This window comes from Megascapheus bottae, chromosome 19 (genome assembly GCF_031878675.1).
Source record: "Megascapheus bottae isolate mThoBot1 chromosome 19, mThoBot2.hap1, whole genome shotgun sequence".
Lineage (NCBI taxonomy): Eukaryota > Metazoa > Chordata > Mammalia > Rodentia > Geomyidae > Megascapheus > Megascapheus bottae.
In genome coordinates, this window is record NC_143527.1 from 37,422,308 (window position 1) to 37,449,291 (window position 26,984).

Sequence of the window (26,984 nt, forward strand, 5' to 3'; positions counted from 1 at the left end):
TTCAAGTGTCCTGACATAGCTAGATAGTAGGCTCTGGCACCACATCCGTTTTCTTTTCATCAAGATAAAGTCTAGTCAACTTTTCTCCCTGGGTGGCCTGGAATTTTGATTCTCCCAGCTGGATTGAGAAAAAAAGAGGGCTCCCCCAATCCGTGTGTGCCCACAGTGGCCTTAAACTGCAGTCTTTCTCGTATCTCAGCCTTCAAGTAGTTAGAACTATAGGTTTCAGCCACCAGCACCTGGGTAGAACTCGGCCTTATGGGGAAAAATTCACATGGTCAGAACAGTCTGATTGTTGAATAGTGGAAACAGCAGCTTCTGCCTAAGGTCACTGAAGTGGGCTTCTGAGTTATGGGTGGTTGCTGGCTCATTGTGTGAAATCAATATTGCCATCACTTCTTGTTCAGTGAGCCTTTGCCTTGGTAAGTATGGCACAGGCTTTGTTTTTTCACCAGTGAACTTTCTGAGTCAAGCTAAAACAGCAAACAGAAGGATGTAAGCTCAGAGTAGCCACTCCATGTTTACCTCTTGACCAATGTTAAGGTAGCAGTCAATGGCCAGCACAGGACTCTTGACGTTACGAATGGCTTTGGGGAAGAGTTTATATGAAGCGTGCTGAAGGAATTTCTCCAGGAGGAACTGTGCTGGGGCCGCTAGCAGCGTGTGTTCACTGTCGGGAGCACAGACGTACTGAAGGGGCAGGATGGGAGCTAAGCTCTCTGACACCTGAAATCAAAGCAGAGATGATCACAGGGAATGTCCAAAGATAACAGTTTCATTTGGGAACTTTTTTTTTTCTTTTGTGGGTCATGGGACTTGAACTTGGCTTGGGTACTGTCCCTGAGCTCTTCAGCTCGAGGCCACCAACCTACCCTTGTACAAGCCCCACTTCCCATTTTCTTGAGGTTAATTGGAGATAAGACTCTCAGGTCCTTTAGTGCCTGGGCTGGCTTTGAACCTTGATCCTCAGATCTCAGCCTCCTGAGTAGCTAGAATTACAGGCTTGAGTCAACGTGCCTGGCTTCATCCTGGAACTCTTCACATGCAGCCATTCCCCTTTATCCAAGAGGACTATGTTGAGATTGCCAGTGTATACTCGAAACTTTTTTTATACCGACATACCATGATGATTTAAAATGAACTAGACACTGTAGCTATAGGAGAGTACTGTAACAGTTATGTGAATGTGGTCATGACAGTCAAGAAATGCCTATTTTTAGGCCATGACTGAACTAAAACTGCAAATAAAGGGGACTATATTGACTTACAAAGAGCATAGTGACATGCTATAGTCAAATGTTGGTCATGAAACTCTGCCCTTTAGAAATAAATAGAACAGTAATATTTGACCTAATTTTCAGCAAAGGCAACAAGAGAAGATGGTTTTTGTTTTTAACAGTTCATTGTGAGATCCAATAGAAAAGTCTTACAGGACTGTCTTATCCCACTGAATTTTTTTTTTTGCCAATCCTAGAGCTTGAACTCTGGGCTTGGTGTTGTCCCTGAGCTGCTTTTGCTCAAGGCTTTTTTTTTCTGTGTACATGGACTGAGGAGTGGAACCCAGGGCTTCATACATGCTAGGCAAGTAGTCTACCACTAAGCCACATTCCAAGCCCTTAGATAATTCTTTTGTAAAAGCAAGAACTTCAGCAGAAAATTTCTAAGCTCCAGTAAATTGTCTGTCTACTGTAAGTGATCTATCAGTAACTCCCCTGGCTGCGGAATTCACCCTTCACAGGTTGCAGGGGGTGCCATTTCTATGTTATGACAGACTAGGGCTTGAATTCAGAGGCCTGAGCACTGTCCCTTAACGGCTTTGTTCAAGGCTGACCCTCTTTTATTTGAGCCACATCTCTTTCCCAATTTTTGGTGATTAATTGGAGATTAGAGTCGCATGAACTTCCTGCCTAGGCTGGCTTCAAACCAGGATCCTCAGATCTTAGCCTCCTGAGTACAGTTAGGATTATAGGCATAAGCCACTGATACAATAGTATTAAGAACCTATGTAACAAAACAAAAAAATGGGCCAGGAGTTCGGCCTAGTAGAAGAGGGCTGGCCTAGTATGTAGGAAGTCTGGGGTTCAATTCCTTAGTACCACATACATAGAAAAGCGGGAAGTGGTGCTGTGGCTCAAGTGGTAGAGCACTTGCTTTGAGGAAAGCCCAAGGACAGTGCTCAGGCCCTGAGTTCAAGCCCCAGGACTGGCACAAAACAAAAACTGAACACCTGGCAAAGGACTAGGCAAGCAGAGGTATTAAACCAGGGGCCTTACATATACTATGCTAAAGCACTACTGAGCTTAATAAACAGCCTTTAATATGTTGGTTTTGCCATTTATCTCATGAATATTACATAATATATCAGTGCAAAATTTGCCATCTTGGAACTAGAGTGTTAAATCTCAAAAAAAAAAAAATTGAATTGCCCAAAGCTGTGTTCTGACTCTAGCTCAGACCTCAGTGACAGAGATCAAACTACACCGTTTTCATTAATAAGTCCTTTAGATTGTTTTCCTGTCTAGTCAAAGTCCTTCATGTCAGTAATAACATTCATAGGAAGTTAACTTGTCAGTAATAACATTCATAGGAAGTTAACTTATTTTCAAAAGCATAATAAAACTTACCATGATCTTTGGTTTAATGATAAAGTCCCTTTGTCCTCCAACTTGAATATGTTTCTTCATGAGACTGAAGTTATTAAAGCGGCAGATGAGCAAGCCACTACTGTTTGTTCTCAGGTTAAAATCAACATCTTCACAGAAATACCTAAACCATAATCATAATGATTGATAGGTTTCTTTGACTGCTGTTCATTTCCCAACGTGCACAGAGAAACACGTGTCCTCGCGGAGTCAGTCCGCAGTCGCTGGGAAAACCCCCAAAGGGAGCATTACCACCACTAGAGGCGGAGGAAGTTGGATGAACATTCCTGTGCAGAAACAACTGTACATTCTGTATATTCTGGTTTAAATCGAGGCTGCTACAGGATAGAACTTTCTGTGAGTTGTTAAAACATCAAAGTGGAAGCAGCAGCCATTGTAAGAGCCACAGTTTGGGACTGACATAAAAGTGGCTATATGGTCTAGAGCTTATTTCGTGACTCAGGTTTAGGGGGAGTGAGGACATTATGTAGGAGTTAGGTCAGAGCCATGCTGCTCGTCCATCTCTTCTGCCTTTCCCTTAGAGGACCTGGACATTCTTGAGAGTGAATAAGGGGTTTATTAATAATGTTTGGAGGTCCACACATTGATTTGTATTGACTGAACAGTTCTGTTCTGTTACTTCTTGTTGAATAATATAGTTAAAAATGCGTTTTACATCTTATCACAACTACTAAGGGCCTAGACGTGTCAGGTATGGTGTTTCACACCTGTAATCTTAGTATTCTAGAAGCAGATACCAGAAGGTTACATGTTCAGGCTGGCCTAGAGCTTTTATTATGAGACCTTGTCTAGGTAGTTGGAAGGATGAGGAAAGGGTCTTACACTGTAGACTTGAAACCAGTGCAGTTTTCACGTTTTCCTTTAGTATGTGTAATCACCAGAACTGGGAACCTTTGTGCTTCTAATCTCTGGCTCTTTCTCTGGTATTTCCAAGAACACAGATGCCCAGGGAAGAAGTACTGTAGAGGCCGCAGAGTCACAGCAACTGTCATTCCAGGAACGTGAAAGGCTCCACTTACCTGTTGAAGTCATACTGCACATTCTGAGTCAAGTCTATGTTGAGGAGAATGAAGTCGTGCACATGGCACCTAGAGAATGGGGCCTTGAGGCTTTGAGAAGTCAGCTTGCTGCTCCACTTTTGTATGCCCAGGATTGCGTAGTGGATGATCTTTGGTGTGGCTTCCATATGCTGCAAGACACTCTTCAAGGACACGTTCTTACTCGAAACTCCCACTTCCACCGGCTGGCTATAAAACACAGAGTTTATATTAAACCTTAAATAATACTGAATGGGATCATAGGAACGACCACTTGTATGCTAAAGTATGGGATCCACTGATTTACTTTTTTTTATTTATTTGCCAGTCCTGGGGCTTGTGCACAGGGCCTGAGCACTGTCCTCGGGCTTTCTCAAGGCTAACTCTGCCTCCACCATTTCTGGCTTTTTTCTATGTATGTAGTACCAAGGAATTGAACTGGGGACTTCGTACATGCTACGCAAGCACTCTACCACTAGGCCAAACTCCCAGCTCCCCACTGATTTACTTTGTGTTAGTTTGAAACCGAGTAGGATGCAGTGGCCAGTGTTCACGCTGCCTTTTGGGGCTGAGCTTATCACTTTATTCACAGGATTTTTTTTTTCCTCTGCCTTAAAAAGGGGTTACCATAGAGGTAGCCAGAGGTCAAAGCATGAAATGTCAGTTCTGGTCATTAGGTATGAAAGGGACCTGTGAAAACTAACTGGCGTCAAGACTACAGTGAAAAAGAGGGGCATGGAGTTGGGCCTAGAGGTACAATGCTTGCCTAACATGCCCTAAGACCTGGGTTTGATTCCTCGGTACCACATACATAGAAAAGTTGGAAATGATGCTGAGGCTCAGGTGGTAGAGTACTAACTAGCCTTGAGGAAATCCCAAGGACAGTGCTCAGGCCCAAGTTCAGACCCCAGGACTGGCAAAAAAAAGAAAAAACATATTTGAACTGGAGGGGCCTAGAGCCCATCTGGCACTGTGTTTCATGTAAGACACCATTGTCCTATTGTTGTACAGGGTATCATTTCTTGATGTTTGTAGGGGCTCTGACTATCCCCAAGCACTGTGACACCCCTAAATATCCTCACCCCCCAGGGTACCACTGACTCCAGACAACCATCACTGCTTTTGTCCCAGCCATAATTTCACAGTGGTAGACTTGGGTCCTGATACAACAATGTCACTTAAAAGCAGAAGTGATTCCAGAACCCAGGCTCCTGGTTCAGGTAGCAGCAGCCTCAAAGTCAACACATTTTTATAGCTAATGAACACCACAATGCAAAAATGGTCCCAGATTTAAGAGTACACCAAATAGGGCCGGGAGTTTGGCCTAGGAGTAGCGTGCTTGCCTAGCATGCACTAAGACCGACCCAGGTTCGATTCCTCGGTACCACATACATAGCAAAAAGCCGGAAGTGGTGCTGAGGCTCAGGTGGTAGAGCTCTAGCCTTGAGAAACACCAAGAACATTGTGCAGGCCCTGAGCTCAAGAACAGGACTAGACAAAAAAAAAAAAAAAGAGCACCCAAATATTTCAATTTTAAAAGTCCGTAGGTCATTGCAGAATGTGAGGCTCGTCTCATGGTGGGTTCTGCTGCGGAACACTGTACTCCTTTTACTTCCAAATAACCGCTGCCAAGAAAACCATCCCCCCTAGCAATGTGCATGCTCCAGAATTGCTCACAAGTACCTGGTTTGCTCCTGAGCACTGTGCATGTTCCACAGGACGCAAGAGTCATCCATCACGACGATGAAAGGCCAGACACACTGTCGTTTGACTCCCAGCTCCTCCAGGCGGTTCCTCTCCAGTTCTAGGTTGTGATATGACAGCTCCTTGATGAGGAACCTAGCAGCACCTGGAAGGCAGCACAATCATAGCTCCTCATCTGTCCCTCAGGCCTGGCCAGTGCCCTCCAACAGTTCGTGCTCTCTCCATGGGCATCCCGAGTCCATGGGCACCATACAGGCGGGAGCCAGGGGTTGAGCTGCGGGTCTCTTGACTAGTAGACAAAGGAGTTACTGGGGAAGTCAGTTTAAAATAGTTTCTAAGCTAGGCGCTAGTGGCTCATGCCTGATCTGAGGATCTCGGTTCAAAGCTATCCCCAGGCAGAAAAGTCTGGAGACTGTATCTCCAGTTAACCACCAGAAAACTGGAAGTGGTGCAGTGGTTTAAAGCAGTAGAACATTAGCCTTGAGCACAAAAGCTCAGGGAGAGTGTCCTGGCCTTGAGTTCAAGCCCCATGACCAATGAACAATACAATAAAAATCCCTGGAGCCCATTGATGGAGGGTCACCTGAGTAGGTCTGGTGAAAGGCTAGAAACACAAAGGATACTTCAAAAGAAGAAGATACTTAGTTCTATAAAGCATAACAAGCAGTTCTGCTCAGCACTCACATTCCTCACACCAGGGATCAGCCAGGGCTGCAGTGAGTGGACATGCTGCTTCTACTCATGTGCTTTCTGCTTTAGATACCTTCAGGAAGTTAGCATTGTCTTTGAAGGTTCAGCAATATAGCATCCTTTCCCTAGATTTGCTTTTTTTTTTTTTGTCCTTTCGCAAAAGATAATACAGTACAGTAAGCCAATAGATGGAAGACAAAACTGCCTCTTTGAATCCCGATCCCATCCATTTCTAGCTTTGTGACCCAAACAGCTATACTCTACTGAGTCTTGGCTTTCCCTCCTGGAAAAGGGTAATGAATGTCTTTGACAGCATTGTATGGTGCTTAACACATGGTATGTATTCAGGGAGTATCAGTGAAAAATAAGTTGTGCTCAGGAATGAGTGGGCTATGCTGAAATGAAATAGCATGTAAAATGAAACGAAAAATCGGAGGAGGAACCCAAAGTATTTTTATTAGATTGAGGGTAATACTGAGGAAAACCGACCTAGTTTACTTTTTCAACATAATAAGGTTATTATCAAAGGTCCACAGCTAACATCATCACAGTGGTCAGTTTCCTCTAAGATCAGGAGCAAGACAAGATGCATATTTTCATCATTTCTATTTAACAGTACTGGAAATCCTAGCCAGAAAAACTAGGCAAGAGAAAGAAATGAAAGTCATCCAATTAGATCAGTTCCCTGACTACCTATATGAAGAAAATTCTTAAAGCCTGTAACTCTTAGAAATTCTAAAAAGTAGACTCGGCTGTGCCACAAATAAAAATGTCACCAAAACCCAGCTTCATTTCTATGTATGATTAATCTAAATAGGAAATTGAGGGGCTGGGAGTGTGGCCTAGAGGTAGAGTGCTCGCCTAGCACACACTAACCCTGGGTTTGATTCCTTAGCACCACATACTCAAAAAAAGCCAGAGCACTATCTAGCCTTGAGCAAAAAGTGTCCAAGGACAGGGCTCGGGTCCTGAGTTCAAGCCCCAGGACTGGCAATAATTTTTTTTAAAATAAGGAATTTCAATTCCAACATAATATAAAAAAGAATAATCCATGAGGAGGAGAACGCCTGTGCAGTGAGAAGTGCAATGGTGCTGAAGGAAGATAAAAACACAAATTCATGAAAGATAACCCATGTTTGGAAGGCTTTTTGTTGTTAGATAGGAATCCCTATCAAAATCCCAAAGACTTTTTTGCAATCTATTCATTAAAACAGACAGCCCTTGAAAGAGAACAAACTTGGAGGTCTTGGGCTAGGCAATGATTTTTCTAGATAGTAGGACCAGGACAAAGAGACAGCCTAAAAGATAATAAAAAAAAAAAAAAACAAAACAAAAAAAAAAAAAAAAACAAAACATATGGGAAGCTCTTGCTTAACAACCAAGTTAAGAGACAACCTAAGAATCAGACAAAAGTGGGGAGCGTGGCCTAGTGGTAGAGTGCTTGCCTAGCATTCATGAAGCCCTGGGTTCAATTCCTTGATCCATATACACAGAAAAAAAAGCCAGAAATGGTGCTGTGGCTCAAGTGGTAGCACATTCGCCTTGAGAAAGCTCAAGGACAGTGCCCATGCCTTGAGTTCAAACCCCAAGACTGGGGAAAAAAAGTATTTCAAACTTTGGACCAACAGAGGATTGTTTAGAATATGTATGTACACATAAAGCTGAATGCCAGAAGCCAGAAAAACAATCCAATTTTAAAATGACATACGTCTCAGAGAGGATTCACTCACAGAGCACCATGATGCACACTTCCAATACCACAGCTGATAAAAGAGACAGCAAGCTAAACTCAAATGAGACAAGGAGAGCTTCATAGTAACAAATGGAGTGATCCATAAAGAGAAAATTACAGTTGCCAGCACAGACTACCAATACAGTAATAGTGCAAGATTTTACTACTCCAGAAGATCAAACAAAAAAACCTCCCAAGAAACCTTAAATGACACCATAGACCAAATGGACTTATCTATAGAGTATTTTACCCATTTGGTACACAATAAATATTGTCAGCAGTCCATGGAATTTTCTCCAAAATAGATCATGTCCTAGGACATACAATAAGGCTGAGCAAATACAAGAAAATAATTCCTTATATTCTATCTGAACTTAATGACATTTTTAAAAAACTCAACAGGAAAATATGCCTCAGAGAATATTCAAACACAGATAGAATAATGTGTAGAATGACAAGTGGTTCTCTTGTGAAATTAATGGAGAATCAACAAGTTCTTAGAATTCAGTGCAAAGGCAAACACATCCTAGCAGAACTTCTGGTGTGCAACAACAAAAGCAGTGTTGATGAAAATTCATAGCTGTGAGTGCCTACATTAAAAAAATAGTGCTCAAATCATAATCCAGGATATAAGGACACCTGCTCAGCCAATAGTCAAGCGATGGAAACAACCCAGATGCCCCACTACAAAAAATGTGGTGTATATATACAATGGAATTCTACATAGCCAACAGATAAGATAAAATAATGGCATTTGCTGGAAAGTGGATGAAGCTAGAGCAAATCATGTTGAGTGAGATAAGTCAAGACCAAAGGAATAAAAGGTGTATGGTCTACTCGATATGTGAATATTAGATCCAAACAGTACAAGAGTGATGACTTAATATTTGGGTACACAAGGTTATGGACATGGTCTTGGAGATATAAATATAACTACATAGACAAAAATCTATGATGGATATAAGCTCTATAGACATAAGGTTATATAGATTGATATGTATCTATGACATACAAACCCTCAGCTTAATTTTAATTATGTTCTAAAATTTATGTGCCAGTGATTGCATGTAGAGATTCCCCTCTTGAATACTTGTTTGTTAAACTTGACCTTTGAAATATGATGTAAAAAATAGTGCCCAGAGGTGCAAGGTAGTTTAGCATATGCAAATCAATAGATGTACTTCGTAAACATGATCAAGGACAAAAACCACACAATCATCTCAATGCAGAAAAAAAATCTTTGATAAAATTTAACATCCTTTTGTGATAATAGCTCTGAAAAAAACTAAGAACAGAAAGGATGTACCTGAACTTAATGGAAGACAATGTGACAGACTTACAGCCAACATCACATTCAATGAGGAAAACCTGAAACCATTTCCCCTGAAGTCAGAGAGGTGAGGATTTCCACTTTATCCACTTATCTAATATTGTACTCTAGAATTCCTAGCCAGAAAAGTAAAATGCTAAAAATTAAAGGGTTTCAGATCCGTAAATGCTGATAATATGACCCCAGACCTGATAGGCCATACAGGCTCCACCAGAAATTTTCTAGAACTAATAAATACCTTTGGAAAGGTAGGATATTAAAAAACAAAAACAAATATAGCCAGGCACGGTGGCTCACGCCTAAAATCTTACTCAGGAGGCTGAGATCTGAGGCTCAGGATTCAAAGCCAGGGCACTAAAAAATGTGACTTTTATCTCCAATTAATCACTAGAAAATGGGAAGTGGGGCTGTGGCTCAACAGTAGGGAGGTAGCCTTGAGCTGAAGAGCTCAGGGACAGCCCGAGTTCAAGCCCCATGACCTACAAACAAACAAGCAAACAGTAGCTTTTCTATAAAACACAAACAAGCTGAGAATGAAATCAGGAAAAATATTCACAAGACTCAAAAAATAAGTATTTTGGTATTACCCTAACCAAGGAAGTGAAAGACCTCTACAATGAAAATAGCCTTACTTCCAAGAGAAATTTATAAATTCAATACCCATCAACATCCGAATATGATTCCATACAGAATTACAGAAATCAACCCAAAAGTTAATATACAGGCATAAAAGACTTTGAATAATAGCAAAAGCAGTTCTAAGTAAAACAAATACTACTTGAAGTATTGTAATATCAGCCTTCAAATTATACTACAGTGCCATAGTAGCATATGGTTTGGTACTGACACAATAGCAGGCCTGAAAACTGATGGTAGTCTAACATTTTTCTATACAGCAAGAGTCACAGACCCAAGAGGTAGCCATAGAATGGAGGAAAAATCTTTGCTAGCTATTCAACAGATAAAGAATCCATATCCAGAATAAGCTCAAAGAAATAAAAGTAAGCCAGTTAATACCTGGGCAAACTAGACTGGTATTTCTCACAAGAAGAAAAATGGCTGTGACTCATGAAGGGACGTTCAACAGCCCTGGTCATCAATGAAATGCAAAATCAAAACCATATCAAGATGCACTTTTACTCCAGTAAGATTGGTAATCTCAATGAAACAAACATACTAATGAGGATTCTTGGAAAAAATGAACCCCCTTATTTGCACAGTTATGTAGTGTTAAGCAATTATGAATCAAACTAAGGGACTATTTAGGGAAGGGAAAAAAAGAGATGAGTAATTTTATAATCAAGCAGTGCATTTATTACAATGAACATAAACTCAGTTTTTGTTCAATGGGGTGAGCTGGGCTCACATTATTTGCAACCATAAAAATAGAGTAATGAGCCAGGTGTGGTGGCTCACACCTGTAATCCTAGCTACTCAGAAGGCTGAGATCCGAGGATCAAGGTTCAAAGCCAGCCCAGGCACAAGCAGAGACTCTTATCTCCAATTAACCTCAAGGGTAAGGTGGTAGCCTTGAGCTGAAGAGCTCAGGGACAGCATCCAGGCCCAGTACAAGATCCATGACGACTCCCACCCCTCCCCCCCAAAAAAGTGATGAAATTGACTTGGAAAGAGGATCAGAGAATGAGTTTATAAGATTTACAGTATATTCCAATGTGGAATATACATATGTGGAAAGGTAATAATGATGCCTTCCCCAGCAAAACTAATGTATAGTAATTTAAAAAGACTTCTAATGTAACTATAATAATCCAGTTGAATAAGTGGTCAAAGGACTCTGCAGGGCAGTTTTCTAAAGAAGATATCCAGCTAGCCTAAGGGCACATGAAAAAGTGCTCCCTGGCATGCATGAAGCGCTGGGTTCCATTTGCATTACCACATAAACAGAAAAGGCTGGAACTGGTGCTATGGCACAAGTGGTAGACTGCAAGCCTTGAGCAAAAGAAGCTTGGGGACAGTGCCTAGGCCCTGAGTTCAAACCCTAGAACTGGAGAAAGAAAGGAAGGAAGGAAGAAAGGAAGGAAGGAAGGAAGGAGAAGGGAAGGGAGGGAGGGAGAGAGAGGAGGGAGGGGGGGGGAGAGAGAGAGAGAGAGAGAGAGAGAGAGAGAGAGAGAGAGAAAGAAAAAAAGAAAGAGAAAGAAAGAAAGAAAGAAAGAAAGAAAGAAAGAAAGAAAGAAAGAAAAGGCCAGCCTTCCCCTTTGGTCTAAGGCCAGGAATGTGGCCTAAGTCATAGAGTGCTTGCCTAGCACACACAAAGCCCTGGGTTCGATTCCTCAGTACCACATACACAAAAATCCAGAAGTGGGGCCCAGATGGTAGAGCACTAGCCTTGAGAAAGCTCAAGGACAGTGCCCAGGACCTGAGTTCAAGCACCAGGACTGACAAAACAACAAAAATGTACAACATCACTGATCACTAGGGAAATACAAATCAAAATGCAAAAAACAATGAGCTCAGACACTGATGTTAACTAGAAAACTCAAAAACTATGGAGCAAGACGTGCTCAGCACAGTACTGTTGGGCGCACTGGTTTCTGTTCCAAGTTGCTTGTCTGTATCTGAAAAATGAGGTTCTAGGTAGCCTGCGTCACCCACAGCTGTTGAACACTGAGAAAGCCCTGTTCCCTATTGCTCTTTAACATCCTGAGGAAACAAAGGCTCCACCCCGTACTTCCGTGATGACATGGTAGGAACCACGCTTCCAGTGTCCTGACTGGCAGGAGCCCCTTAGAATGCTACATGAGCTCCTAGAAGTGGGGGACCCAGCAGTACCTCTCCTCGTCTCTGCCCAAGAATATTCACAATCTATCCCGGATGCAGCCCAAACTCTTCCAGGCATTCAGTGTACCAGTAAGACCTCCGTTCCTAGTCCTCAGAGTTGTACAAACTTTTGGAAAGTGGGAGGAGGGAAAATTCAAGGAATCCAACTGTGGTCAGGAGGACAGGACAATTTCCAGAAGCCACACTGAACACTGTCACCCCAGCCCTTCCCCGCACCTGGCGAGGCCCTTACCCACGCCGGCGTTATTGAACATGCCAGGAAGCACCAGCATGATGTGGTTGGGCCAGTACTTGCGGTACAGTGGCATCTCATATTCTTTGACCACTAGAAGGTGGAGGTGGCTGGTGCCCTCCATGGCGTGGAAAAGGTTTAGGAGTCCGTGCTCGTGGCGGCCACTGGAAGGAGTGAAAATAGGGCTCTTGACTGCATTCAAATTCTGCTGAAAAGAAGACAAGGACCAAAAAAAGGGAAAGAAAACCCTTAGCTATGAGCAGTTTAGATCAACTGACGGCTGGCCGCCTCCCATCCCCACACCTTACCCACCTTGTCTGAAACCAGAGGCAGCCGCATGCTCTCCAGGTGTTTGCCCTGCTTGCTGAAGACAAAGTGACTCTCTTTGGACTTGGGAATGATGAAATAGAGCTGAACTTCTTCTCCCAGCATAGAGGAAGAGAATGTGAATGCATGAAGGGTGGAGTCAGACATCTAAGTTTGCAAAGAAGAAAGGGAGGGAATGTAAGCATGTGATTCCTCGGCTACTTGTTTAGGTTGTTGCTGGGAGTCAAACTGCTGTTGAGTTTAAAAGTGCCACCAGGTCACCAGACCTGGTTATGAGCAGCAACATGTCCGGGCGATCGGCTTGTGGCTCGGCACTCACCCAGGAACCAAGCACCTGTTCCACAGCCCCTCCACGTGTGCAGAGGCGCTGGCTGCCGGCACTGCCTGCCTTCCTCATTCTTACAGTCCCCTGGGCATGCACTTCCCATCGGCCACCATTCCCTACGGAAATACAGTTTTTGCTCTACAGGAGTCAGATCAAAGGAATCAAATTTGAAAGCTGATGATTTCCAAGTAAAACATTAGAAGCAACATCATTAAAATTCCTCATGGTCCTATCTTTCCTGGTTACAGTGGAAAGCAGAGTAAATGGTCACGAGCCCAGAACTCTGGCTTTGGTGGAGGAGAGCATTTGACTTATCTAAGCCAAATAGAAATCTAACCTATTTTTTTTTTTTTAAAAAAGGTGCTACGAGGTTCTCAAACTCTTGTTTCTTTAAAGGCTTTACAAGGCAGACAGTATTTGGTAGACACAATGGTTGTCATCAAATAGAATCCAGGCAGGTTGCACAATAGTTTTAAAAATGCTATTTCAGGGGCCGGGAGTTTGGCCTAGTGCTTGCCGAGCATGCACAAAGACCCGGGTTCGATTCCTCGGTACCACATACATAGCAAAACGCCGGAAATGGTGCTGAGGCTCAAGTGGTAGAGCTCTAGCCTTGAGAAAGTCCAAGGACAGTGCTCAAGTCCTGAGCCCACGCCCAGGACTGGCAAAAAAAACAAAAAACAACAACAACAAAACCCCTCTATTTCAGAGAATAACATTGACGTTCTCTGTAGTTTAGTCTGCACCACAAATTTGGGATTACTGAGTATTGTAATCATAAAGACCATACAAACAAGGTTTATAATTCTGAATTTTTCTAGACACAAATGATTTATACACTAGGGAACATGTGAATCTGTAGCCTGTGAAACATTATGAACCAATTTCAGAGCAGCCTTTCAAGAATAAAAGTTATACAAAAAGTATAAAAAGATGTTTAAAAAAGGTTTAAAAAAGGTATAAAAGGTAATCTGTATTCCAGTTTGAAGTGTGTCCCTTCTAGGTGTTTCTATTTCAGGAAAAGGGAATGCAGCCCTGAGGAGCAGAGGTAGGTTTGGACTCGGCTTGCATGCAGCCTAAGCCGTTCCAGGTGGTCAGAACCATGCCATAAGACTCCAGATGTACTTTCCTGGGTATGGATGGTGGGTGGTCTCACTGGCTGCCTTCCTTCCTCTTTATGTTTAAAGATGTAATAGCCAAAAGGGAAGCCATATGGGGCTGAAGGAGGTTAAGAGTTTGCACTAACTGATGTGAGCATGGGTTCAATTTTCAGCAACAACAAACTAGTAAAAATGAAGCTGGTGTAGGCGTCACTGTGGGCGAGTTATTCTAGTACTCTGGAGGCTTAGTTCAGAAGAGGGAGAGTTCAATGCCAGCCTGGGCTGGCCAGTGAGACCCTGGCTCTTAAAAAAAGAGATGAATATAAAAAAGATGAATAAACTATTTTTGGACTCACATTCTGCGTTTCTCAGTTCTTACTGCAGCAATCACTCCACTGGTCAAAACTATTCCAAGTAGATGAAATCCCTAGCTTGGTGTTAAGTCGACAGGCTTGTTAGGGTCACAGCTCTAAAGGCATGCCATGGATCCGTTAAATAATCAGGCTGCTCTGCACCAAACTCAAGAAAAGACCCTCTTACCAAGTATACCATAGTATCTAGCCTTTTCTGGATCAGAGGTTTGCTTGTTTCAACTACTTTGGGACCTAAACACAACACATGTACAAGATACTAAGTCCTGCCTCATGCAGTCCTAGGAAGCCCAAATGCTTTCGCCTCAGTGGCTCCTGCTCTTTAGGAAGCTGTCCTTTCCCATGCCAGAAACTAGAGGCTACCACCACCCTCATACATGCCCCAGACCGGAGGCCCGCTGCACCTGGGAGGCGGAGGTGAGCTCCATGTACTGGTGGCATTGCTCGCAGTGGTGAAAGGTGTTGTAGGCCGCATATTTGGTCAGCATCATGGACACAGTTTCTCGTTTCCGGGGCTCTTCAACTTTGCATTCCTTTATTACTTCTGTGTACACAGGGACAACACACTGTAGTTCCATGACACACAGGTAAAGCCCCTGTACCTGGGAAGGAAGGTCCCCTAGTCCCCAAAAGAACTTTTCTAAGAATTCCACAATTTATTCTATGACAAGGTATAAAAGTTAAAAGATGATGTATACGTGTGTAAGAGAAAAAGAGGAGAATTATTGAAGATGCTGAATTACTGAAGCCTCTGGCTTCCCCTCTTGATTCAGCATGCCCTGGGGCCTTGTGGGGGGAGGTAGGGAGGGAAGCCTGGCTCTTCTCACACTGACCTTGTTTCACCCCTGCCAGCTTCTCCGTGTACACCAGGCTCATCACACTGTACTTGGGATCATGCACGCTGACGTCAAAAGGGATTTTGCTGAAGCTCTCAAGGTCAGGCCAGGGCGCTCCCTCACACTGGCCCACATCGCTGCTTCCACTGTGATCTGGAACAAGAAGTGTGCAGCACAGGCTGGGCGCTCTCCCGCCCTCCCTCTCTCCCTCCTTGTGAGGGGGAGACGTTTCCTGAAACATGAAACCCAGATGATGGACACAGCCATTTCTCAAATTTGAGCCACTGCTCAATTTTGAGATCAGGAGCAGCCATAATTGTTTCTTCAGATCTACACCAGGAGGGGAGAGCACTGGCCCTCGCGCTGTGCTAGTCTCTTCACACCTCACTCACAAACTTCCACATCTATAGACCAATGAAGTCTCCCTCAAAATGCTCTTTAATTGCTCTACAACCTTAGCTTTAGCTGTGGGGTTTTAAGATGTGGACACTTAATGAAATTTTAGGATGCCCCAAGCAGGCATCCATTGTCAGCTGCACCTGCCAATCACCTGGGAACACCCCTCTCGGGCCTCACCTCCCAGAATCTCTTAGCTGGGTGTACCCGTGTAATCCTAACCCCTAAGGTTACTGGAGGATCACGGTTCAAGTTAGTCTGGGCAGAAAAGTCTAAAACTCCATTTCTAATTAACCAGCAAAATGCCAGACTAAAGGTGAGACTGAAGTGTTGCAACAACAGCTGTGAGCAAGAAAGCCAAGTGAGAGTGTGAGGCCCTGAATTCAAGCCCTGCTAACAGGGAGAGAGGGAGAGAGGGAGAGAGGGAGAGAGGGAGAGAGGGAGGGAGAGAGAGAGAGAGAGAGAGAGGGAGAGAGAGAGAGAGAGAGAGAGAGAGAGAGAGAGAGAGAGAGAGAGAGAGAGAGAGAGAGTGTGTGTGTGTGTGTGTGTGTGTGTGTGTGTGTGTGTCTCCAAGCACCAGCTACTAGCCAAGGCATTCCAGTATGCGGCTGAGCTCCCAGACTAGGACTTGAATCTTGGCAGTGTCTCATACTTGTAAGCAACCAAACTTACCTCTTCAAAGTGACAGATGTTTATTAGCATTAGGAATGGCATATTGGTAGTGCTAAGACTGTGGCAGTAGTGTCTATTAGATAGTATTATTAAATGTTAAGATCAAAGAGTAGCCTAAGCCTAAAGAGACAAGGGAAGAAATACTTTGAATTTTTAAACAAGAGGCCTAGAACTGGAAGTATAGCTAGGTTTGGTTTTTGGGTTTTTTTTTTTTTTTTTGCATCACTTTCACATCCTGAGTTGAAGTTTGCATTCTACTAAAAATCCCAGTCATGTTGTAGTGAGGGTGTCTTTTGTGTCCTTCTGCAGCTCCTGTTGTTAGCCCTCTCTTAAATGAGAGAAGCAGCTCAGCATTGACGGCTTGCACCTAAAACCCTGCTACCCAGGAGGCTGAGGTCTGAGCATCATGGTTTGAAGCTAGTTGGGGCAGGTGTGTCTATGGGATTCTGGTCTCCAATTATCTACCTTCTCCAACAAACAAAGAAAAACAGGGGAAAGCAAACCAAGACTCCCCTAGGACTCAGACCATGTCAGACTCTGCCTAAGTGATGGAGAGACCACATCTCCTTCTGCCTCTGTAGCAGGATTTGAAAGTAAAAATCAAGGGCATTGCTCTGCTATGGTGCCAAGGAGCCTGTTGGCAGAGCTGGGAGGAATAAGCATCTGTCCTGGAGCTCTGCTTCCCCTCTGTGCGTGTGCGTGTATGTGGGGGGGAAGGGTAGATCTGGTTCAGCTCAGCCAGGGACAAAAGGAAATGTGAAGCTGGGTACTCAGGGGCTGAGATCTGAGGTTCCTATTTTGAAGCCAGTCTGTGAGAATTTTACCTCCAATTAACCACCCAAAAGCTGGAAGTAGAGGTAAAACTTTAGGGGCAAAGCACCAGTCCTGAGTAAAAAAGCTAAGGCCCTGAATTCAAGCCTATTTTGGTCTGAGGGGAAAATCAAAGCAAAAAAAAAAATCTGTGGGTGGGAAGATGAGATTACACACAGCTGTGCGAGCATGCGCGCGTGTGTGAAATCATAGATATGAATTCCTTTGTAGAAATAGGACTTGGGCCATAATAAAAGGAGTAACCACCACACACTACATCAGCCCATTGTGCAGGTTAGAAAATGGGCCCATCCATCTTAGCAATGCATATGAGGTGATATTTCCAAGAGCTAGTGTAATAGCGGATGCCCAGAGGAGTCCCTGTTGGGCCTCTCTTGAGGGCCTTCAGAACAACTTCACCTGGTTGCCTCAGCTGCCTCCCCACAGTCCCTTTCAATAGGAAAGGAACTAGGGATGCAAGCCAGAGCAACACCACAGCCCTCAACAGGGCCTTCATTTGCCCCTCGCTCACCAGCTCCATCTACCAGAAGGGAACAGGCCTAGGTGGGGTACCAACAGTTCAGCTCTGCCCTAAAAGATTTTCATTTCATGGCAGTACCTTACTTCCAGGGCAGCCTATGGCAGAAATACAGGATGTCCCCCTGCCAGTTAGCGAAGGACTGGTGTGGAGAATGTGACACACTAGTTCCCCTTGGCTGGCCCAATACAGCTTAACTCCACCAACCAGCCAGCGTGGAGTTCTTGTGGAGGTACTCACCAGCATTGATCTCCTCCTCGTCAAACACGTCCACCTCCAGGAGCCGGATAAGCATGCGGAAGAGGATCCTAAGGAACTGTAAATACGAGCCCGTCTTTCCCGCCTGATGGTAATGGTTTTAATGGAGGGAGGGAGGAGAAGAGAAAAGAGATTTCACACCTGGCCTGCATGAGTCCTCAGGTCTCTGTCCCATGCACCCTCCAGGCTCCTCTGATTCTTGGGGACAATGTCCCAGCCTAGCTCACGCCTACCTGCGGGGGTCCAGTGAGCAGCAGCCGCCGCGGGTGGAAGGTCCGGGCCCCCGAGGTGGGGTCGGGCTGGTTGCTGAAGTCCGCGTGGTGCTGTCGGGCGGCTGTCCACTGCCTGTAGTACAGGGACTGCTCCTCGCTGCTCATGTCCTTGTGCAGGCAGGGCCGCAGTGAGCTCACCCACGCCACGTCGGCATGGGGCAGCAGGGAGGCGGAGGCTGGCAGCTGGCTGCCCTTCTGGGAGGCCAGGAGGCCATAGGCCGCCTTTGACAAGATCACCACGGGAGGCAGGGGGGCACTGAGGCTCCCGCAGCCTGGTGGGGGTTGACCAGGCCATGCCAGGCTTCGGGTGCCTGAGGAGGATGAGGAAGGCTTGGGGGTGGTGCTGCTGGCCATTACGGGTCCCAGGGAGTCACACTCCTGCTTCAGGGTCTCCCCCGAGGCTGCTGTGTCAGCCAGCCCCACGCTGGTGGCAGGGCTCTGGAGGCTGGGTGTGCGGGGCTGCCTCTGGGTCCTGTCGGCTGTGCTGGAGGAGCTCACGCCATTCTCCACGATGGACCCTGAAAGGGACATATGGAACTCGCCCTGCCTGGCCGCTCTGGAGGCTGCAGATGCTGAGAGAAACATCCTCCATGTCTGCATCCTCCATCCTAGTTTTTACCCTAGCTTCTCTGTGGGTTTGGCTAATGGAGATGCCAGAGGGAAGCAGATTCCCCTTCCTGCATGGCCACCTCCTCTGCTGAGCTGCAGCTGGTGGGCCACAGACCCCTGGGCCCACTCAGGGCCTCTAGGGAGTCAGGGCTCCCAGGGTAACTAGACCAGACACCATGTCACTTTCCTGTCTCCTTCCCAGAGGCTGCCAGCTTCTTTGGGAGCAGATCCTTCATTACACTCTCCTGGCCCAGATGTGCACAGGTGGCAGGCTCAAGTCCCCTGTGGGGGCGTGTGCTGCCTTTGGAGGGGGTGGGAACTGAGGACTCACACCTCAGGCTGCAGCCACTTCTCATACTAGGGTGGCTGTGTCTCCATGGGAAACGGGGAGGTGAGACAGCAGGTGGAACTGCTAGAGGAGGAGGTGCATGCCCTGGGGTGTGCCTGCAGACATGGCCAGGTCTCGGTAAATCTACTTTCCCTTAGAGAAGCTCCTTTTGGGCTGAGGACAACCCAAGCAGTCCCCCTACTGAGCCCGGCTACTGCCAGGTAGGCATGCAGTTCCATCCCAGCCTCAGGAGACCCTGGCAGGAGTGTTAACTGGTGGTGGCTAAAGCCAAGCAGCTCCACACCACATACAGTGGAAGCCATGGCTAGAGCACTCTATTGTGGTCATTGCCCCGTTGTTTCCTTTCATGAGCTGATCAGAACTAGCCAATGCAGGAGAGCTGTGTGGGACGTGCCACCAGTGAAGGAGAGGAGTGAAACACAGATTCCCACCCAGGAGACAGACTTCCTCCTGCCCCTTCTGTCCCCCCCTGGTGTGCAATATGCCCTCCCTCCCATTTCTCTCCTCCAGCTATACTGAGTTGGCTTTGAAGGAAAGTTGGGGAACTTCTAGATAGTAGTGGGGTTGAGGCAGGTAGAGAGATACAGGATTAGCCCTGATCCCTGCTGAGGGAGAGTGGCTGGACAAACCAAGGAGAATTGTGGGTGCCTGGTGAAGGATGGAACCATAAGGGGCATGAGGTACCGGTGTGAGGTTCACAGTGGTAGAAACCCCAACAGCCTTCCACTTCCCATAAGGAGCCACTCAACAGCTGCTGGCAGAATGAAGAGGACAAGCAGCATACTTTGAACACAAAAATGTGTGTATGTGTCAGTGACAAAAAGATCTCAATGATAGTGCAGCAAAAAAGGGAAGGAGGCAGAACACATGGACCAATATTAATGGGGGTGGGATTATGTTCTGCTTTAATTCTTGTACTTTGATACCTTCTCCAAGTTTTCGGAAACAAGTCTTATGACTTTCATAATCAGAGAAAGCTGTATTTGCGTTAGCACAATCTACCAGAAGCAAGTTACAAGCCCTGCTGTCAGACAAAGCTGTGAGCGCCCAAGTGGATCTTCACAGCCACCAGTGGCCCCAGAGACGCTGTCCGGCTACAAACACTTGTAGCTAAGTATTTACCAAAGTCACTTATTCATTTAAAGGTTTATGCAGGCACTGAGCCACTTGACACAAGTCTACAGCTTCAGTAAAAGAGGACGTTTGTATAAATAGGAGCTGTCCAGCCACCACGTGGAGACAAAGGCGAGAAAGACTAGGAAATGTGCCAGCTGCAGTTGATGAAGTCCACTTACTGTCTTTAACCTGTTGTCACACTTAGTAAAAACTTTCCCAGAGACAGAGGCTTGCCTCTTCTGCCACTCTGCTCACATCCCTCCCAGGAACTGTGGAGAAGCCACAGTAGCTGGCTCTTGCCTTCCAGACCCCCACCTACCTCTTCCCATTCCTCCAATGAAGGAGAGTGCTGGCTCCTGTAATAGGAGGAGGGAGGAAGGAGGAAGGAGGAAGGAGGGAGGAAGGAGGAGGGAGGAGGGAAGAGGGAGGAGGAGGAGGGAGGACTGACCCGAGGTTCCCGTGACTGCACTGCTGTTGCTTTGAGGCCGCTCCAGGTCGATGAGTAGCTCCTCAGAGTCATTCTCTCCGGCAGGGGCCCGTTCTGGCTCCTTCCCACTGAGGTCTAGGGCAGCGGTAGGTCCTCGGATGACCTCTTTTGAGACATAGCAGCATGCCAGACCCACCTCCTGTTCCAAAGCCGTGCGAGTTAAATAGCTCGAGTCGATTAACCGGAGATCACAGTACTTCAAAGACCTGCACAGAAGTAACTCGGTTGGTGATCAGGCCCTCTGCTGGGGCATGTGGGGTTTAAGCTTGTCTGGAGGGTATTGTGGGTTAGGAGGCAGTGAGGACCACAGCTTTAGTGCCAGCTAAGCCCCATTTACATCTCAACTCTATCTGCCAACTATCAACCACAATTTCTCTGTGCTCTACTTTCTTTCAAGTATAAATAGATATGCCAGGGCTGGGGGTATAGCATGGTGGTAGAGGGCTTTCATACCGATACTGAAAACAAAACCAAAACCTTCCTGATTTAAGAGAGGACAGCAGAGCTGTCCTGAGCTCAGTACAAATGGCTAGATGCTGATGCATGGGAAGCGTTTAAGGCATGACCAACACACATGCAGGGAGCACTCAAGTGATGGGTCTATTGTTGCTGATTTTCAATGTGTGGAAGATCCTTGAGAGGTTTAGAGATGGCAGCTAAACGAAGAATTTCATCCAAAACAAATATATCTGTATCTCTGTATGTCTCTCTCTCCTGTTAGCTCCTGTTTCCTCTTGTTCTCTGGCTACCAAACTTACATGCACAACCATTTTTTTTCTACTTTTGACCCATCTCACTCCCAGAACCACTAGGTACCCTTTGAAAAGCTGAGAGTGAAGTAAGGTTCAATTCTTATGCACCGGCATGAAACTATGACATGCCAAACAAACGAAATGCCCAGTTCGGCTGAGCAGCTAATTACAAATGGAGTCCGTTATTTGTGCAGTACCTGGGAAATGTTTCTCCCAGAGGGTCTTTGCCGGTTAATATCACTATGCAAGGGAGACCTTCTAAATCTTGATATGTCCGAGGGATCCATTCTTCAGGCTCATTTCCTCTCCACATCTGTACAAAGGACCAACAGGAAGAAGTTCAAACTCTGAAACTCCTAATTCTTGATTATATCTTTTCAAAGGTTTCCAGGTCTACATACCAAATATCCCTGTGCTTCCTGATAACTTTCTCTAAATGTAATTAGATTTTAGTTGCTTCTTTAAAAGAGCATATGTAAAAAACTGCTATGAGAATATGGCCTTTGGTTTTGTCTCAATAGAATAAAACAGATCTCAGTAGTCTTCATACATTAGCTCCACAAGCCAAAGAAACAATGTGGGTGCTCACTTCACAGCATTTCCACTGAGTAGCCAGCTGACTCAGGTACTCAAGTGTACTCTCTCCGTAGTATTGGCACACTTTTGGGAATAAATTAATTTTTTTAAAAGTTTCTGTTGTAAATGACCTAGAACAGAACCATAAAAGGACTCCATCAGAAAAGACATTTTCACCAAGAAAATGATGAAGTCGGCAGGTTCTGCTGGTTCTTCTTGCAGCTTTATTGACTTACTCTTAATAAGTGACAAGTAATTGTTGACTTAAGGCCTCCAAAGAGTCTCTGACAAGAAATAAAGCCTAGATCAAGGGAAACAGCTTGCCTTTACTTGAAAGAGGTTCAGTTTTCTCATGAAGTATGTAGCACTTGGGTAATGGTGGCTTACTAGCTACTCAAGAGGCTGAGGTCTGAGGACTGCAGTTAATTGACCACCAAAAACCACTTCCAAAACCCAAAAAAACTGCAAGTGGAGCTATAGCTCAAGTGGTAGAATGTCAGACTTGAACAAAACAGCTAAGAGATAGCACCCAGGCCTCAAGTTCAAGCCCTAGTACCGGCACCAAAATGAAGTATTAAGCACCAATTTCTCATATATAGCAAGATACATGTGTACATCTTTAATAAATGGAACAATTATGAAAACACGAGCATGGCTAGGAGTAGAACAAAACACCAACTCAGAAGACATTAAAATCTCAAGGAATAATACAGATTTTTTTCCTCTATTTTAGAACAGAACAAAAATAGGTCATTTCAAGTGGATATGGTGTTTTCTACTTATTATAGGTGTAGTATCTAATTATGCTTTACGTCAGCTTTCTAGCAGAAGTTGCCATACAGAAACAAACTAACACACTCCTAACCATGCTTTAATTAAATTTATTTCAAACAAAGTATTCTTCCATAAGCACAAAATGTGACAAGAAACCTGTGCAATGAAAGATAACAGTTTAATTATTTGCAGACAGACTCACTGAAAGCTGGGCACAGTGGTACACATCTGTAATCTCAACACAAGAGATGTCAGCAGAAGAATCTTGAATTTAAGGCCACGTTGGGCTTTCTAACAAGACCCTGTCTCAACATAATTTTTTAAGCAAAAAAAAAAAAAAGACCCAATGAAGAAAGATCAGATTTTAGCTATAAATCTGAGATTTAGGGCCTTAGAAAATCTAATCTTTGGGCTCAGAGTTTGGCCTAGTGGTAGAGTCCTTGCCTAGCATGCACAAAGATTTGGGTTTGATTCCTCAGTACCACATACATAGGGAAAAAAAAAGCTGGAAGTACAACTGTGGCTCAAGTGGTAGAGCTCTAGCTTTGAGAAAGCCTAAGGACATTGCTCAAGCCCCAAGTTCAAGCCCCAGGACTGGCAAAAAAAAATCTTCCAGAAAGTTTTAAAAAATACTAGATTTTTTTACATTAAGAAAATCTGATTTCCATACCATTTCTTGTTAAAGGAAGTTACCTGTTACTTGACTTGAAGTCATTTCAGAGTATTTTGCCTCTGACCTTCACACTGGAGCCATGATTTCCCTGACAGTAAGTTTTGAGTTTCAGAGACCACCATGATTCTACCAAATATATTAAGGTTGGGTTTTAATAGCAGAATCACAGGTATGTGTTGCTAGACAAAGATTTATTTTAGAAGATTGTTCAACACACCTTACTTTCACCCCCTCCCTTTTTTTCAAATTTTATTCTTGATCAATACAAGTTAACCAGGCATACTATATAATGCTTCCTATCATACTGCTACTGTGGCCTTTGGATGATTTCACTTAAAACTAACAGGAAAGACAAGATTTAGGGTAGTACAAGCCTCAGGACCATTAACATCTTTAGGAATATTCGGCTGCCTGTTAGAGGTGCTGATTTATTTATATTTACATCTGTGTCCTGCCAAAGTGTTTATCACTTGTAAGTTAACCATAATACCTAAACAGATAGGGAGGGAAAAACACAAAACTGAGATTCTATAGAGGAAGCAGCCCAGTGATTTCTACAAGATTCTGCATGAGATATCTATTATGCTTGTGCCAAACTATATCTTTCTTCACCTAATTTAGCTTAGGATTTAGTGTGTGCAGGGTGTGGAGCCTCCATCAGTCTCACGCAGCCATACAGTAGCTGGCTTGGTTCCATGGCTGCATGGATGTGGGTACCGGAGTGTAGGCTTTCTAATGGCTAGGGACATGTAGACTATTGAAGTTCCAGAAAAACTCTAAGCCAAGTATAAGGTAGGGAGTTAGGTTAGTTGATCCATGCCTGGCAGGAGGAAAAGGACAAGCAGAGTCCCTGGCCGTGCAGCGGGAGCAGCGAGGGTTGTGCCATGCACTCAGTCCTTCCGTATGAGAGCTGGCAAGGTCACTCCAGCCAAAGCCTGGGGCTGAGGGTCAAAGAAAGTACAAAGAAACAACAAAGAGTTGGGGGGTGTCCACATGCAAGGGAGCTACAAATCCTCTAGATGAGCAGTGCAGGTGAAATGGGAATACTTTACCGACTAGCCACGGGCTGACAGATGGGCTAGATGGACAGAAAAGAATTCGTGAGTTGAGGATACTTAAAGGGATACTCCACACGTGTCTGAGAGAACTTACCTTTTAAATACACACACACACACACACACACACACACACACACACACACACACACACAGTCAGGCCTGGTGGCTCATGCCTGTAATTCTAACTACTCAGGAGGCTGAGATCTGAAGATCACGGTTCAAAGCCAGCCCAGGCAATACAAAGCCAAGAGGTATATCTCCAATCAATCTACTAGAAAACGGGAAGTGGGGCTGTGGTTCAAGGTAGCCTTGAGCTGAAGAGCTCCGGGACAGTGCTCAGGCCCAGTGTTTAAGCCCCATAGCCCCACAAAAAAAAACAAAACAAAGTTCCTCAGAAAAGAGGGCTATGGTCTAGATGCATTTCAAAGGTCAAGGAATTTAAGGTCAAACTGGGCCACTGTAATTTTCCAGGGCAGCATGGATGGTGACTACGGGGGTTTCCTAGAATTTCTAGAAGCTAGTTCCACTTAAGAATGCCTGTCCCTTCGACTCAATGTTGTGTTGGAGATGAAAGTCACACAGGTGCAAAACTGCACTGCACGCAGAGCCTCTGAGCCACCTAGGTAGGATTCCTGGAAAACAGAAGCACATGGTATTCCAGAAGAGAAACATGTCTGCCCACTACTAACCTTTAGTCGCGCCACAAAGTGAGGTGCCACGCTGAGCTCGGCGGCAGGGTTCCCCAGGACGATCTCGAAGCGGTACTGCAGGCCCAGCTTGTCACGTACCTCCTGCAGCCGCTCCTTGGCCAGCATGGCCAGCTGCACGGAGGGCACCCTTATCACGAGCATGGGGCCTCTGCCGCTCTTGCTTTTTCCTGGGGAGCTGATAAGGTCGTCTATAATGCTGAGTGTTTCAGGCGTGCTGTGGTCTCGGAGGGACGCCATGGTGGTGAGAGCCATCAGGGCCTCTGAGTACTGCTGGATGAGAAGATAGCAGCGGACGACCATGCTATGCAGCCTGGGGTACCTGCAGTAGAACATGGGGGGGGGGGGTGGTGGTTACACTCAGCCAAGCTAGAGCAGCAGGGCCTGTGCGACAGAACGCAGACGGGACGTGGAGTGTGAGTGTGTGTGTGGCGGGAGGAGAAAGCTAGCTTCAGAAAGATCTGAGATCCATGTCACTAGGAAGAGCTTCCAAAGCCTGCTGGGGCAGCTGAGAAGGCCCAGGGCTGGTCAGGTGAGCGGGCCAGCAGCACCTGAGTGCTTTATTGGCGCTACCAGAGCTTCCAGCCACATTTACTGAACCAGGATCTGCAGCTGAACAAGGGCCCGCAGGTGATTCCAAGGCATCCTGGCCCAGCCAGGTTATTTGTTATTTAGTAGTTGCACAAAGGAATTTCCAAGCACCAAGTCAGATTATGAGTACAGGGCCTCTCCACCTTTCTGTCCTTCTCCCCCAGGGGTAACTGCTGATGCGATCACATGGAATAATCCTGCATTCTAATCTCTGTGTGCCGTTGGATTAGACTGGCAGTATTATACAGGTTTATAGTAAAGAAAATTGAGACATTATTGTCTCTGTGGAGTATTATACATGAAAGGAGTTGCTGGTTTGAGGCAGTAACTATCCTCTATAAAATGAACTGTAGTGTCTGTGGGGGAAATAAGTGGAAGCTGACTGGAGAAACAGCACCCCTTTGTGGTGTAGCCTCTTATTACTCAGAACCCTGTTCAAGAGAGGGGCAAATCTGAGCCAAGAAGCTGGACCTCAAGCTACCATTATTCTCTGCTTGCCAGACTTCTAGGTAAAGGGATTGCTTTGCTCATATCGGAAGTTTTACAATTACAGAGCAGGTAAGAGAGAAATCTCTCTGAGGAAGCCAGGCTTGAAAACAGAATGAGTAGAAATCAGTAAAGCGGCCCCACTCACAGCAAGAAGAGATAAGGAAGGGCTAATCAAGAAGATAGGTGCTGGCATATCAGGGCAGGGCCCAGAATTGGCTAAGAAATTCCTAAAATTAGAAAAAGTGAGGCTGAGTAAGAGAATTTTCTTTCTGGCTACCATCTGGGATGAGAAGTGGGGTCCAACAGCAATGGGGAATGCCACGCTTTTTTACTTTATACTTTTTTTAAATTATTATTATTGCTAGTCCTGGGACTTGAAATCAGGGCCTGGTTGCTGCCCTTGAGCTTCTTTTGGTCAAGGTTAGCTAGCACTGTACCACTTGAAGCCACTTCAGGCTTTCTCAGTGAATGTGGTACCAGGGCTTTGGGCATGCTAGGCAAGCACTCTACCACTAAGCCACATTCCCAGCCCTCACTTTGTAATTCTATGGAGAATATCACAAGGCTCCACCAGTCTTGCACAGTAAAGCTCAGGGTCAAATACCATTCAGAGCCATCAGCATAACATAGTTTTGAAGAATTTTGAGGGCAAAGGAACAGAGGAAACCTATATTCTAACCACCACTGCCTTTTTGTAGCTTATAAGAAGCT

General features: G+C 45.1%; 1 protein-coding gene across 1 annotated transcript in view; it reads right to left on the bottom strand.

Moving 5' to 3' along the window:
- Greb1l (GREB1 like retinoic acid receptor coactivator) overlaps positions 1-26,984 on the bottom strand; it is a 200,747-nt gene that overhangs the window by 3,422 nt on the left and 170,341 nt on the right. Inside the window, exons 20-32 of the mRNA XM_090353356.1 lie at positions 25,176-25,515; positions 21,603-21,718; positions 20,615-20,859; positions 18,054-18,610; positions 17,803-17,905; positions 15,144-15,299; positions 14,715-14,854; positions 12,500-12,661; positions 12,188-12,392; positions 5,384-5,549; positions 3,683-3,910; positions 2,625-2,766; positions 526-726 (exon numbers count right to left, since the gene is read on the bottom strand). Of these exons, the coding sequence (XP_090209482.1) occupies positions 526-726; positions 2,625-2,766; positions 3,683-3,910; positions 5,384-5,549; positions 12,188-12,392; positions 12,500-12,661; positions 14,715-14,854; positions 15,144-15,299; positions 17,803-17,905; positions 18,054-18,610; positions 20,615-20,859; positions 21,603-21,718; positions 25,176-25,515 (2,761 nt within the window). The remainder of the gene's footprint in view (positions 1-525; positions 727-2,624; positions 2,767-3,682; positions 3,911-5,383; positions 5,550-12,187; positions 12,393-12,499; positions 12,662-14,714; positions 14,855-15,143; positions 15,300-17,802; positions 17,906-18,053; positions 18,611-20,614; positions 20,860-21,602; positions 21,719-25,175; positions 25,516-26,984) is intronic.